Below are 13,119 nucleotides of genomic sequence, written 5' to 3' on the forward strand. Positions count from 1 at the left end.
TCTTTATTCTTGTTGCTACTGCTTTTAGTCCATTAAAAGTATTCCTGAATAGGATGTATAATGAAAACAATTATTTCAATACTATGCGTGAATTTTAGTCATTTATTTAACATGCATTTGCTGAGCACCTGTTATGTGTTAGTCATTATGCTGAGTACTAACAACAACAAAACAGGCTACAGTTTTAGGCTCCAGAGACACAGCAGTAAATGAGACAGACAAAATCCCTGTCTTCAAGGGGTTTGCATTCTACAGGGGGAAGCACAGAATAAATAGGTAAATGCAATAATAAATAAGATCATTTGTGTTTCACTGCTCATAAGTCTGAGGGTAAATAAGATAAGACATTGACTTGAGGAGTCATGGGGTAGGGTCTTCTAGTTAGGGTATTGTGAAAGGCCCCTTTGACAAGCTGACATTGACTAAATATCTGAATCATAAAGAGGTAACCATGCAAAGATTTGAGATGAAATCATTCCAAACTAAGAAAAGGAAGTACAATGGTTGTAAGATGATAATATTCCTGTAATGTTTAAGGAGGAGAAAGGATGCCATTGAATCCAGACCCTGAAGTCAAAGGGAAGTGCTGACTATAATAAAGTGTCTGGATTATATTCTGAGTATTTCAGAAAATTAATAAAATATTAAGCAAGGAGAAACAGGATCTGGTTATTTCTTTAGGAAGATTATTCTGGCTGCTTTGTAAAGAACAGCTGTAAGGCAACAAAAAGTAGCAGGGAAGCTAGGTCAGAGCTTGTGACTATAGTGAGAGATGATGGAACATGTTTTACAGGAGGACATGATAGGAAGCAGTGAGATTCTGGAAATCTTGGATGTGGATTACAAAGACATACTGATAGATGTGGGTATGGGAGTAAGAGACAGAAAAGCAAAGAATGACCATTTTTGTTTGTTGTTTCACACCAACTAAAAGCAGATTTTGGAGGGAGGACTTCTTTTCGGCCATGTTATGTTGAAGATATCTGTTAGAACCACAAAAGATACCAAGTAAGCAGTAGAATATATAAGTTTGGCATATAGGGGAGTGATCTAGGCTAGAGATGTGTTGATATTACCTATAGGACATGTATTGATATACGAGAAAAGAGGACCAAAGACTGAGCCCTAGGACACTCCAGAATTTAGACATCTACATCTATTAGAGAAAAAAGAACCAATAAAATGAGTGAACAAATCAGAGAATTCACAGAATCCTAGATAGCTCTTCAAGAAGAAAGAAGTGGTCAACCATGTCAAATGCCACTGAGAAGCCAAGTCAGATGACAATGGAGAATTTGCTACTGGATTAGTTTGCTATTGATTGCTATTGATTGGCTTGCTATTGGATTGCTATTGATTGGTTTTCAGAGCCCTTTTAGAATTGTGAGGACAAAAGCCCTATTGGAGAGGAGAGAATGAGAGGGAAGGAAGTCAAGGCAGGGAGAAAATGGGGGCAGTGAGGTTTTTTTGTGTGTGTAAAGGAGTCATGAAATAGCCTGGTAGCCAGAGAGGAAGTGTGTTTAAAGGATGCTGTTTGGTTTGGTTTGCTTTTAGTGAGTGTTATTAAAGACTGGTAAGCGCTGATGTTTATAATCCAGTAGATCAGCATATATTTATGGTCTAGAAGGCGCTATTTAAAGAAGAAAAGTCCTTTGGAAGGGATTCCAGACATAAATGATAGATATGGCTTTAGATAATGAACTAGGACACTTATTCACACGGGAGCTCGTTATTTAAAAGAGCGTGGAAACTTCTCCCCTCTCTCTTGCTCCCTGTCTCACCATATGATGCTCTGGATCCCCTTCCTTTCTGCCATGACTAAAAGCTTCCTGAGGCCCTCACCAGAAGCAGATACCAGGATAATGCTTCGTGTATATGGTCTGCAGAGCCATGAGCCAAATAATCCCCTTTTCTTCATAGAGTATCCAGCCTCAGGTATTCCTTTATAGAAATGGAAAAGGGACTAACACAGATAACCCATGTCATATAGTAGGTGAACATAATAATAATAATTGATAAATATTTTCATTTTTGAAGCTTATTATAATAAACATCTGTTGATTTAGCCTGACTAGAATCCATTCACATTTGCTTGGGTAACAACTGCTGCTTTCTTGGTTCTCATTCTCAGTCTGGGCAATTAGTTGTGGAGGGCTGCTCAAGCCACAGCTCTAGGGTAGGCCCAAGACCCAGAGACATTGGCTTAGAAATAGATACGTGACAGAAGCTGCTCTGTTATCCCAGGGTTTTAACTGGAACTAAGAAGAAAAACATTTCCTCTTAGGTATCCCATCCTTACTGAATGTTTCCATTAGGATGCATTTGTTTTTGAGAACCAGAAAATCCTGACATAATTGGCTTATAAAATAAAGAAAAGAAAACCTTACATATCCATAGGCAAAATAATTCTCCAGGGGCACATAGCAGCATTTCTTTCCATATCTGTCCATTTTCTCTTTCCCTTTGTTTCTTTTGTTTTTTCCACTTTATCTATCTTTTGGGGAAAAAAAAAGGCTACAGAAGCCCCATACATCATGGAGAAGCAAAAATCCTTCTCTTTCTTGAAATTATAGACTAAAGAAAACTTCCAAGCAGATCTCAGTATCCTGCTCAACTTGCCAGAATTGCAGCACAGGCCCATTCTTAAAACAAAGTCTGGCAAGGGAAATGGGGCCACCAGAATTGGTTTAAATTAATCAGAAACTTCCTCTTTCTTGTGAAGGAATGGATGTCTGAAAAAAAAAAAAAACTAGGTTAGCAAGAAAAAAGTGTATGCATGGCTGGGAATAGGCTATGACAGTGTCTGTTCAATGGCTGAGAATAAAGCCAGCACAGAAGAAAACAGAGACAAATTTACAAAGGGATGCCCACATACAATATTACTTAGGGATTTTTAGATGGCATGAACCAATAAATTCCTTTCATGCTTAAGCCCCTTATGAGTCAGGTTAACCACCTGCAACCAAAAGTTCACTGGCTAATATACTTACTCAAAGCTTTTTTCTGAATCTAACAAGTCTTTGCTTTTATCTACATAAACTATAAAAATCCTTCAGAGTTTCCTACCCCTATTCTACCAGCTATTCTTGTACATTCTCTTTTTTCTCACTTCTTGCCTTATGTTGTTCTCTTAACTTGCTACTTTTCTGCCTTCATGTCTATCTCTTAAAATCTTAACTATACAGTACTTCATAACTATATTTCAAACATCACCTCTTTCTAAAGGACTTCCAAAAATTCTCACTTTCGCATGGTTTCTCCTTCATTTGAGCTGCAGAGCAAGTCTCTAACTAGCATTCAAAATGAACACATGTAGTCTATAAGATATCAATTAAAACAGCTTTCAGAGACCACTATTTTTAATTATTCCTATAATACAGAAATAGATACCAAAGCAAAGGCAGGTTATGTGATTTGCATAATATCTGGACTAGAACCATGTTTAACACAAGTTCCACATTCTTTCCCGCCCTAACTCTCAGGCACAACTCATTGTGCTACGCCATTATATTGTCATCTCTTGACATGTAAATTGTGCCTCACTCAACCTGCAGTCTCATATTGTGTGAATATTATGCTTTACATATAATAAGTATTAGGTAAATATTTGGTTAATTGAACTGCTTGGTTTTATATGTGGATCTAAATTATCAATAATCTTTGGTTGATTAACCTCAGATATTTCCTTATGTAAATACACTTAGGCCAGTAGTATCCATCTATTTAAAAGTACATTTTGTGTGTCAAAAGTATATTCCAAATGAAATTCATCACCAAGTTTTTACTGAGTAAACCATTCTACAAAGATTCTATGAAACAAGTAGATAATTTCACAGAGAATGTTTCAGTATACAATTTCAACGAAGTAAGTACCATGTACAAAGAAGAGAAGATTGCAGGAAATTAATATCATTTCCTCAAACTGAGAAGTTGAACATTGGTTAAGAAAATAGTATCCTCATGCTGTGAAATTAGAAAGGGAGATATTAGCATTAATATCAAATGTATCTGGAGAATTAGTTTTCACGTCACTACGCTACTTGAAATCTGAAGAGAAAAAAGGTAGAGTCATCATTCTACATTTAAAAAAATGAAAACTGCAAAAAGAATCCTGCAACAAAAACCAGGTTTTAAACCTCAGCTGATATTTAGCAAGGAAAGTTAGTATTGGTGACTTGACTAGCACTACGTGTAGGTCCTGCATACTAGAGAAAAGGAGAAAGAGACACTTCTCTCATCAGATAGTCTACTTAAGAATTGATACAGAAAAAAAGGGATGCTTCTATCAGCATTTTTTTCTAGGCCCTAAATTGAAAACATCCATCATCATATAGTCTAGCCTATTGACTTATTGATGAATAGTCCACAACTCAATATAGTCAGAATTCAGTTTTTTAAAATTAAATGTTTAAAGTAACAATTCGATTGCAATCTTTGAGATCCTTTTTTCTCATGTTCTCTAAAAGATTGTAAACCATAAACAAACCAACAAAACCTACAATAATCCTTCACAATGTGTTGAAAGAGCTTATATACCCTTTACAGATAACATTTTTATGATTCATAAATGAACAATCAGAAGGTGCACAGCAAGCAAATAGGAGATAAGACACTATCCCTTCATATTGCAGGAATTTGTACTGATTTCAACACAGAAGTATTTCTACATACTTTAAAGGAGGGTGAGGCCTGTTCTATCTTTTTCAATTTGACTTTAACCTCTGGCTGTTGGCTTAGAAGTAAATTTATATTTTTCATTGTTGCAATATTTTCTTTCTTGTACAAAGGTATAGAGCCTCTAAATCTGAAAGCTATATTAGTCATGGTAAAATAGTCAAAATTTAGTCATGACCTTATAAGGGTGTTTGATTACATGCTGTGCTTAAAAATAGAAAATCTAAAGATTAAATTCCTCACAGAAAATGCTAGCAAATTAGATATATAGTTAGATGCATGTATATAGGATTAGATAGATAGACACAGAGACAGAGAGAGAGATTAGCACAAGCACTATATTCTTCTTCAACCATTAGATAACCTTTTCTTTCTGCACCAATAAATATTTTCTAGTATTCATCTTTTATCTTGTCTATTTAAAAAGTGCAGGAAAAAACACCATTTGCTAATCAAACTTTTTTATTATCAGAGTGTATTCATTTCAGTTTCAACGACTTTCTTGGGTCTGAAAGCACTTACTGTTCTTTGCATTAGCAGAGGAGAGTCTGCTCCTTCCTCTTTAAAACTTGATTCCATACCGATTATATCCTCAATAACGTCCTCCATCTAGCAAAATATAATACATTTAGAATATTGTACATAATGTTAAAAGTTGTGCTTCAATCTGAAATCAGAGAGAAAAATTCTAGCAATCTTTAAAACTTTTTTAGACAATTTAAATTGAGGTTATATATACATATATATAAAACCTCAATATTATATATATATATATATATATAAAAACACATTACTTTAGCATTGAAAGTGCGGGAACCCTGACAATCTTTGGTCTGTTGCTTTTTCTTGCATTTGTGTCCAAAGGCTGACAGGTGACAACTTGGCAAAGCACCCTGGACTAGTCTCTTGGAAATCAGTATCTACATAAATAGAGTGGTTATCATGAAATATCTCAAGGGAGACAGGGTCCCTATAGTTAATATGTACAGAGATTACTATGTACAAACTTTATTTTTCTTTTAAAATGTTCTGATTGCATCTTGCACGTGGATATCTAAATATTCATGGTTAAATATTAGCCAGTACATTCCTGTAGATACGGAATAGATGGAAACATTTCATCCTACCTTCTCTAAAGACCAATAATAATAGATAATAGCAATAGCAATAACAAAAACAACAATAATTCTGAACATTTTAAATAGTAACAATAAAAATCACTTTTATAGTGCATGAGATGTACCAGGCATGCTTCTAAGTGCTTTGCATACATAATTTATTTAATACTTATAATATCCCTATGAAATGAGTACTCTGCTATACAGAAAAGGAAACTGAGAGAAAAAAAATTTAATAATTTGTACCAGATTATATAGTGAGTGAGTGGTGGAGGAAGGACTGACATCCTAGAAATGTGGCTCTATAGTCCAAATCTCACTGGCTTTCTATTTCCTTTCTCAATTCTTCTCTAAAATAGAAACTTTCCTTCTCTTCTGTACTTTAGCTGGAGGAGATTTTAAAAGTTTATACATTTTAAAAAATGGTTGCTTCTCTCTCTCTTTATCTCTCTCTCTCTGCTCTAGCTCTAGCTCACTTTGCTTCCATTCATATTCCATTTCGTGAAATTTTTAAGTGTGATATAAACTCAAAGATATTGTGAAAGTTTTATTTATATAACTATAGTACTGTGAATTTCCCATGATATATGCAGATACGATCAGGAGTATACTCTGATAGATATGGAAAAATACCTTATAATTCTATTGATGTTATCTTCAAAGCAAGATATCTGGGAATGTAAGAGAATTAAGTGTTCAGAGAATTCTACTAGGATAGTCCAAAAAATATGGAACACTATTCACATCTTAACAAATATTAATTAAGCAATGTTTACTGTGAGATCTTGTGGTTAGAACTGGAGCTACCATAACCAGTAGCAGGAAATTTTTACTCTTATGCAGCTCAAATTCTTAGGGAAACAGACCCATAAACAGCTTAATAACAAATAGCAGGCTGAAGAAATTAAAGCAGGAATAGGATACAGCTTGATGAAAATGGTTGTTATTTTATAAAGAGAATCAGAGAAGATTTACTGACATTTGAACAGAGATAAGATTAACATGGGGAAGGGTGATCTTTGGGAAAGGAATAAGAAAGACCTAAGGTAGGAACAAGTTTAACATGTTTGAGAAAGAATGAGCACTAATGGGAATAGAGTAGAGTGTGCAAGGGCAAGAGCAGTTAGAGATGAAGTGGAGTATGCAAGAAACTGACATCACAGAATCCTCAAGGCCGGTGGTAACCAATAGAAATTTCTGCAATGATGGAAATGTCCTATATCTGAAATGACAAATGTATTAATAGTAATAACTAACCACATATCCACATATGACTACTAAACACATGAAATGTGGCTAGCATAACTGAGAAACTGAAATTTTAATTTCATTTAATTTTATAAAATGTTACTGAATTTGGCCAGATGCAGTGGCTCACACCTGCAATCCCAGCACTTTGGGATGCTGAGGCATGCGGATCACTTGAGGTCAGGAGTTCTAGACCAGCCCGGCCAACATGATGAAACTCTGTCTCTGCTGAAAAATACAAAAATTAGGCAGATGGCGGTGCGTGCCTGTAGTCCCAGCTACTTGGAGGGCTGAGGTAGGAGAATCACTTGAACCCGGGAGACATAGTCTATAGTGAGCAGAGATTGCACCACTGCACCCCAGCCTGGGCGACAGAGTGAGACCCCATCTCCAAAAATATAAAAACAAATACAAATAAATAAGTTATTGAATTTGAACTAACTTTAAATTCAAATAGCCACATGGGGTTCATGGGTACTACAGGGGAGGGTGTAGCTCTAGTCATGGTCAGATGTTAAATCCTTGTGCACAAAGAGATCTTTAAAGAAGCTAGGTTAATACAAGTGCGTATTTTGTTTCTTTTGTTCAGTCCAGTCTCTGAAATTCTTTAAGTAGATTCTTGATTGTTATTAAAACTGAATTTTTATTTTGTGATATTTTACTCATATTCTGCCACTAAATGGGAAAAAACCTTGTACTGAACAGATGTGAAGAAGACTTGAGGAAAGAAGATTGCTAAACATAATTTATGGGGAGTGCTTTTCATTTGGATACTAGGAGTGGATTCAGTAAAAATTACATATAAGTCATTCATCTATTTTCTCTCTGGAAGCTTACGTCATAAATGACGCAGTCTGTTTAATTTTTCATTTTGACTATAAAGCATCCTTAGGTTTCCCTTATTCCAGAAAGAAACTTTTCTTTGTTACATGTGAAACATCCTCCTTTGGAGGTTGTGCCTTTGCCTTTAACATTACCATCCCTCATTTCTGTCATCTACCTACATGACTACTTTTTCCCCTAATTTCGGTTTTACCATTATCTTCATGAATGTTAAAATCTAAAATCCAGCCTAAAACCTTCACAACTTCTAAGTATCTCCATAATTAAAGACCTAGGAATCCATTTGTTATTTTAAAGCAACAACAAAAACACCATTTTGTATCAGATGAAATGGAATTAATAGATCAGACGAAATGAGAATTACAAACCCGCAAGTCGGCATCCTCAAAATAATAAATTAAGATCACAAGAATACAAAGACAGGGCAAATTGCTTGACAAAAGTAAAAATGGAGATAATAGGCATAAAAAGTATAAGATTCAAGGACAAAGGAAAACATTTATATGCTTTCAGATATGTAAAAATAAAGATTAACAGAAGAACAAGAATAAAACTTGTTAACAATACTGAGTGCAAAAGAAAATGAGATAATACTAGAAATATTAAAGGTAAAGAACTTTGAACCTACACATTTATAGCCAACAAAGTATCTTTTAAGTATGTGGATGAAATTAAATTCTTTTTGGATATAAAAACTCAGAAAGTTTAAGGCAAAAATACCTTTTAAAAACAGTTTAAGGAGTACTCCAGTCAGAAGATAAATAAAACCATGAAATTGATACAAAATAAAAGAATGAGTAAAGGACAGTAAAATTTTTGTGATCTAAGTAACTCTATATATATGTAGAAAGAGACATACATGCGCAATAATTATATATGTATTTCTATAGGTAAGTATGTATATATACATGAATTCTGTACATACATAAATTCTATAAATATCCATACAGAATGGTAGGTGACAACAAGGAAATGAGACCATACTAAGGTAGATTTTTGCTTAAGAGTATGGCATATACAATGTTAAACAAGGATATAGATGTAGAAAAAATCATAATGATGACTCAAAATATTAGGAGTAACAAACAGAAAAGAAGATAAAAATTGACCAATGGAAGATAGAAAAAAGACGGCAAAGGAACATGAAGTATGGTAACTTAAAACATAAGAAATTATAACTGTTAAATCCTAATAGTAAAGTAAGTACAAGAATGTAAATGAGTTAACATACTGATTGAGAAACTCTCTCTTGAATTGGATTTTTAAAAGGTTTTGTAATATTTTGTCTATAAGAGACACACTTAAAACAACAGAAAAAGCTGAAACCAGGTTAAAAAAAAGTATCGTAAATATAACCAAAAGGAAATCCACAGTAGTGGTATTCATATTAAGCAATATAAAATTCAAGGTTAAAATCTGAAGGAAAAATAATACCAAGTGATCATGAACACAAATGCACCTAAAAATATACACAACTGTCAGAATTCTATGGAAAAGTAAATCAACACTTGTAGTTGAATATTTTAACTCAGCACTCTCTAAATCTGATAGTTCAGCACATAAACCTAAATTTAGACTTCTCTTTACCTATACTTAAAGCCATGCCTTGGGTCTTGTCATCATCTAAACTGCTTCATTTCTGAAATCTTAAAATCCATGACCTTACTCATCAAATGCAGCCTTTGTTTTCCAATCTAAACACTGGCAGATGACCTGAACAATTTTTATTTTATGACCTTTTATGCCTTTGCCCTGTTACCTTTCTGTCCAGCTGTCCCAAACATCCCAGGTGGTCAATCTCTCCACCTTCCATTAACTCTGAATTCAAGTAGAATGGCTTCTGCTCACCATCCTACTGACATTCCTTTTGTTATTTTTATTGACTCATAGCCAAGTTCAACAGATATTGATCAGTTCTTATTTTACTAGACTCATCTGCTATACTTGGGTGTGTGAATCACTCCCTCCTTCTTTAATTCCCTCTTTGGCATCAATGACATCGCACTCTCCCAGTTATCTTTTTACTTTACTTTTATGGACCTTCTCTTCTCACCATCCCTTAAATGTTGGTCATCTTCAGAAGAGTATCTTTAGCTATCATCTCTCCTCACTGTATTCATGTTCTCAAGGGGATTTAGTTCTCATTCAAGATTTCAAAGACCACCCAAATGCTAACAACTCTCAAATCTCTCCCTCCAGTCCAGCAGATTTGGATATCTAGCTGTCACCAACATCTCCACGTGATAATCTCACTGATACCACAGTTCAACATGTTTTAAGGGAGAGTCTTACTTTCTCGCACTGCAAAATAGAAATAGACTCCCAGCTGCTCCCTATCCCTGACTCCAGACTTCTCCCTCTATATAGTTGACAAAGTGATCTAGAGTCCAATCTGATTATGTCACCCTAGCTCCCAAGTTTCAACCCTACAGTGACTTAACATGGAGTTTAAGTTTAACATGGAGTACTAGCCTCTCTGCAATTTGCTGATTACTTACTTCTTTGATGTCATCTTCTACCACCATCTGCCTTCTTTTCTATTCATTTCACACGGTTTCCCATCTCTATTCTGCACTCATGCTATCCCATCTGGCTAAATGCCCTACTAGTCATTTTCCTCTAAATCTTTTTACATAATATTATAATTATTTGTTATTTTTTTTCTCTTGCCCTCAACCTGAAGCTCCTATATGGTATACATTATATAGGATGTGCAGTTTGTTCCCTGAGCATGTGGCAATGACAGCTGTCTGAATGAAGAAACAAATGAAATCTTACTGGCCGGGCGCGGTGGCTCAAGCCAGCACTTTGGGAGGCCGAGACGGGTGGATCACGAGGTCAGGAGATCGAGATCATCCTGGCTAACATGGTGAAACCCCGTCTCTACTAAGAAATACAAAAAACTAGCCGGGTGAGGTGGTGGGCGCCTGTAGTCCCAGCTACTCGGGAGGCTGAGGCCGGAGAATGGCGTGAACCCGGGAGGCGGAGCTGAGATCCGGCCCCTGCACTCCAGCCTGGGAGACAGAGCGAGACTCCGTCTCAAAAAAAAAAAAAAAATTTATTGACCATTCTAAGTTCTTCCCTGAGAAATAGATCGTTTATTTTCATTTGTCCTTTGAACCTCTTCTTCTGGTTGTCCTCTAAGTTAACTCATCATCACTTTCATGCCAAACTCTACACTCCCTCTGACTACCATACTTCTCTTAACAGTCCCTTCATCTATGTTATTCATCCTGTAAAGGCTCAAAAATCTCAAAATTGCACCAAACTCATCTTCCACCTTCACTTTACGTATACAATATGACACTGAGACGCATCAACATTACCCCTGAGTTCATTTCTTGCATTCTCTCTACCACCAATTTTCCTGATTCAGGCTATAACTAAATTGCAGTGTAATATTCCGTCATCTCTTCATGTAGCATGAACCTTAACCTCAAATCTTTCCCTCTCAACTGCCATTTAAATGTTTCTGAAACATTGCTTTGATTATGATACTTTTGTACTCAAAAACTTGTTCCCACAGCAGATCCATTGAGAGTTGTGTAGTAAATATCAATTTTCTTCTTCTTTCTTACTAATGTTTTTGATGAAACAATATGCTCAGAAGAAAAAATGCATTTTTCTCAGCTTCACATCAGCTAAATGTGGCCATGTGACACACTTTTGACTAAGTCATAAGCACAAGTCTCTTCAGAATTTCTGCAAACGTTTTCCTTTCCTCATGGAGGCATTCTCTCTACTGTTCATCTGGTTTGAGGACCTGAGAGGTGAAGCAGCCCTCTTGTGATCACTTGAGGCATATTAAGATAAAAGTCACATAGTAAAGAAGAAAGATAGAGGAAGAATTGATCTATGTTGACATCACAGAGAACTACAACAGCCTCTGACTACCTACTTCTGGCCTACTTTTCATGTGAGTTGCCCTATTTAAAATGGAGATAATAGGGGCCGGGCATGGTGGCTCATGCCTGTAATCCCAACACTTTGGGAGGCCAAGGCAGGTGAATCACTTGAGGTCCGGAGTTCAAGCCCACCCTGGCCAATATGGCAAAACTCTGTCTCTACTAAAAATACAAAAATTAGCTGAGTGTGGTGGCATGTACCTGTAGTCCCAGCTACTTGGGAGGCTGAGGCACGACAATCTCTTGAACCCGGGTGATGGAAGTTACAGTGAGCCAAGATCGTGCCACTGCACTCCAGCCTGGGTGACAGAGGGAGACTTGGCTCAAAAAAAAAAAAAAAAAAAGGAGATAATAGTAAACCGTAGTGATGTTTAAAAAGTTAAACTAATTTAAAATACCACCTGACATAAAATAAGGACTAAATGAATACTCTCTTATTTTTGTTGTTAATATCACTGTTAATATTCTAGGTTGTTAATAATTATAAGATATAATTGCATAAGATTATATGAGATAATATAAGATTATTATGGGAGAAAAATTTGTAACTCTCCTTTAGTTAAATCACTGGAAGTGGGTTTCTCTTGCATGTTCCTAATGCAGATCTAACTGATACAGTCCCCCACAACCTTGGAATCATGGTCTAAGTTCCCAGATCTGCATTTAAGTCCTGTAACCCCACCCTAATCCTCCTTGCTCACCTCAGTCACTTATTTGCACCAAATTGTATCACTCTCAAGCCCACTTATGCTTATCTACTCTGCCCCTAGCTTACAGCATTCTCTACTCAAAAAAATTATCTTCTGTCATCTTTGCTGTTGATGTATATGTCTTTCAACACCCAACTCAAGTATTACCTCTTCCAGGATTTCCTGAGACCTCAAACTGAAAAAATTTATCTTCCTTCTGATTTTCTAGAATACCTTGATTTCACTTTTCTAATGGTTCTTCCCAAATTATACCATATTACTTAAAGTATTACTGTACCAAAAAGAGCAAGTAGAGAAATATTATTGAAATAAGGGTACTCATTATTCATTAACTTATGAATTAGCCAAAAAAGGCACTAATTATTAATTGGCAAAAATTTGTCCTAGGAGCTAGATATTAAAATGTGAACAAGGTATGTTAGTTTCATCAAGGAATTAACAGACTAGAAGATAAGAAAAACACAAAAGGCATAATTAAAATGTAGCATGTGCTGTGAGAATGCCATGAAAAGTGCAATCGTTATCTATATGATATCAGCATTGCTATGAAAACTCAAATAAAAGGTGCTAAACCCAGACAGTATCATCACCGGGGAAAGCCCTTAGACAAAACACCTGAAA

At 35.6% G+C, this 13,119-nt stretch overlaps 1 protein-coding gene across 6 annotated transcripts in view; it reads right to left on the reverse strand.

Annotated features, from left to right (window-relative positions):
• TFEC (transcription factor EC) overlaps window positions 1–13,119 on the reverse strand; it is a 200,829-nt gene that overhangs the window by 24,229 nt on the left and 163,481 nt on the right. For 4 of the 6 annotated variants that reach the window (XM_005550566.5, XM_065542488.2, XM_005550571.5 and 1 more), the window contains one exon: window positions 5,197–5,283. The exons of the other annotated variants lie outside the window; for them this stretch is intronic. In XM_005550566.5, the coding sequence (XP_005550623.3) occupies window positions 5,197–5,283 (87 nt within the window). The remainder of the gene's footprint in view (window positions 1–5,196; window positions 5,284–13,119) is intronic. 6 annotated transcript variants of the gene reach the window in all.

Source organism: Macaca fascicularis, chromosome 3 (assembly GCF_037993035.2).
Source record: "Macaca fascicularis isolate 582-1 chromosome 3, T2T-MFA8v1.1".
Classification (NCBI taxonomy): Eukaryota; Metazoa; Chordata; class Mammalia; order Primates; family Cercopithecidae; genus Macaca; species Macaca fascicularis.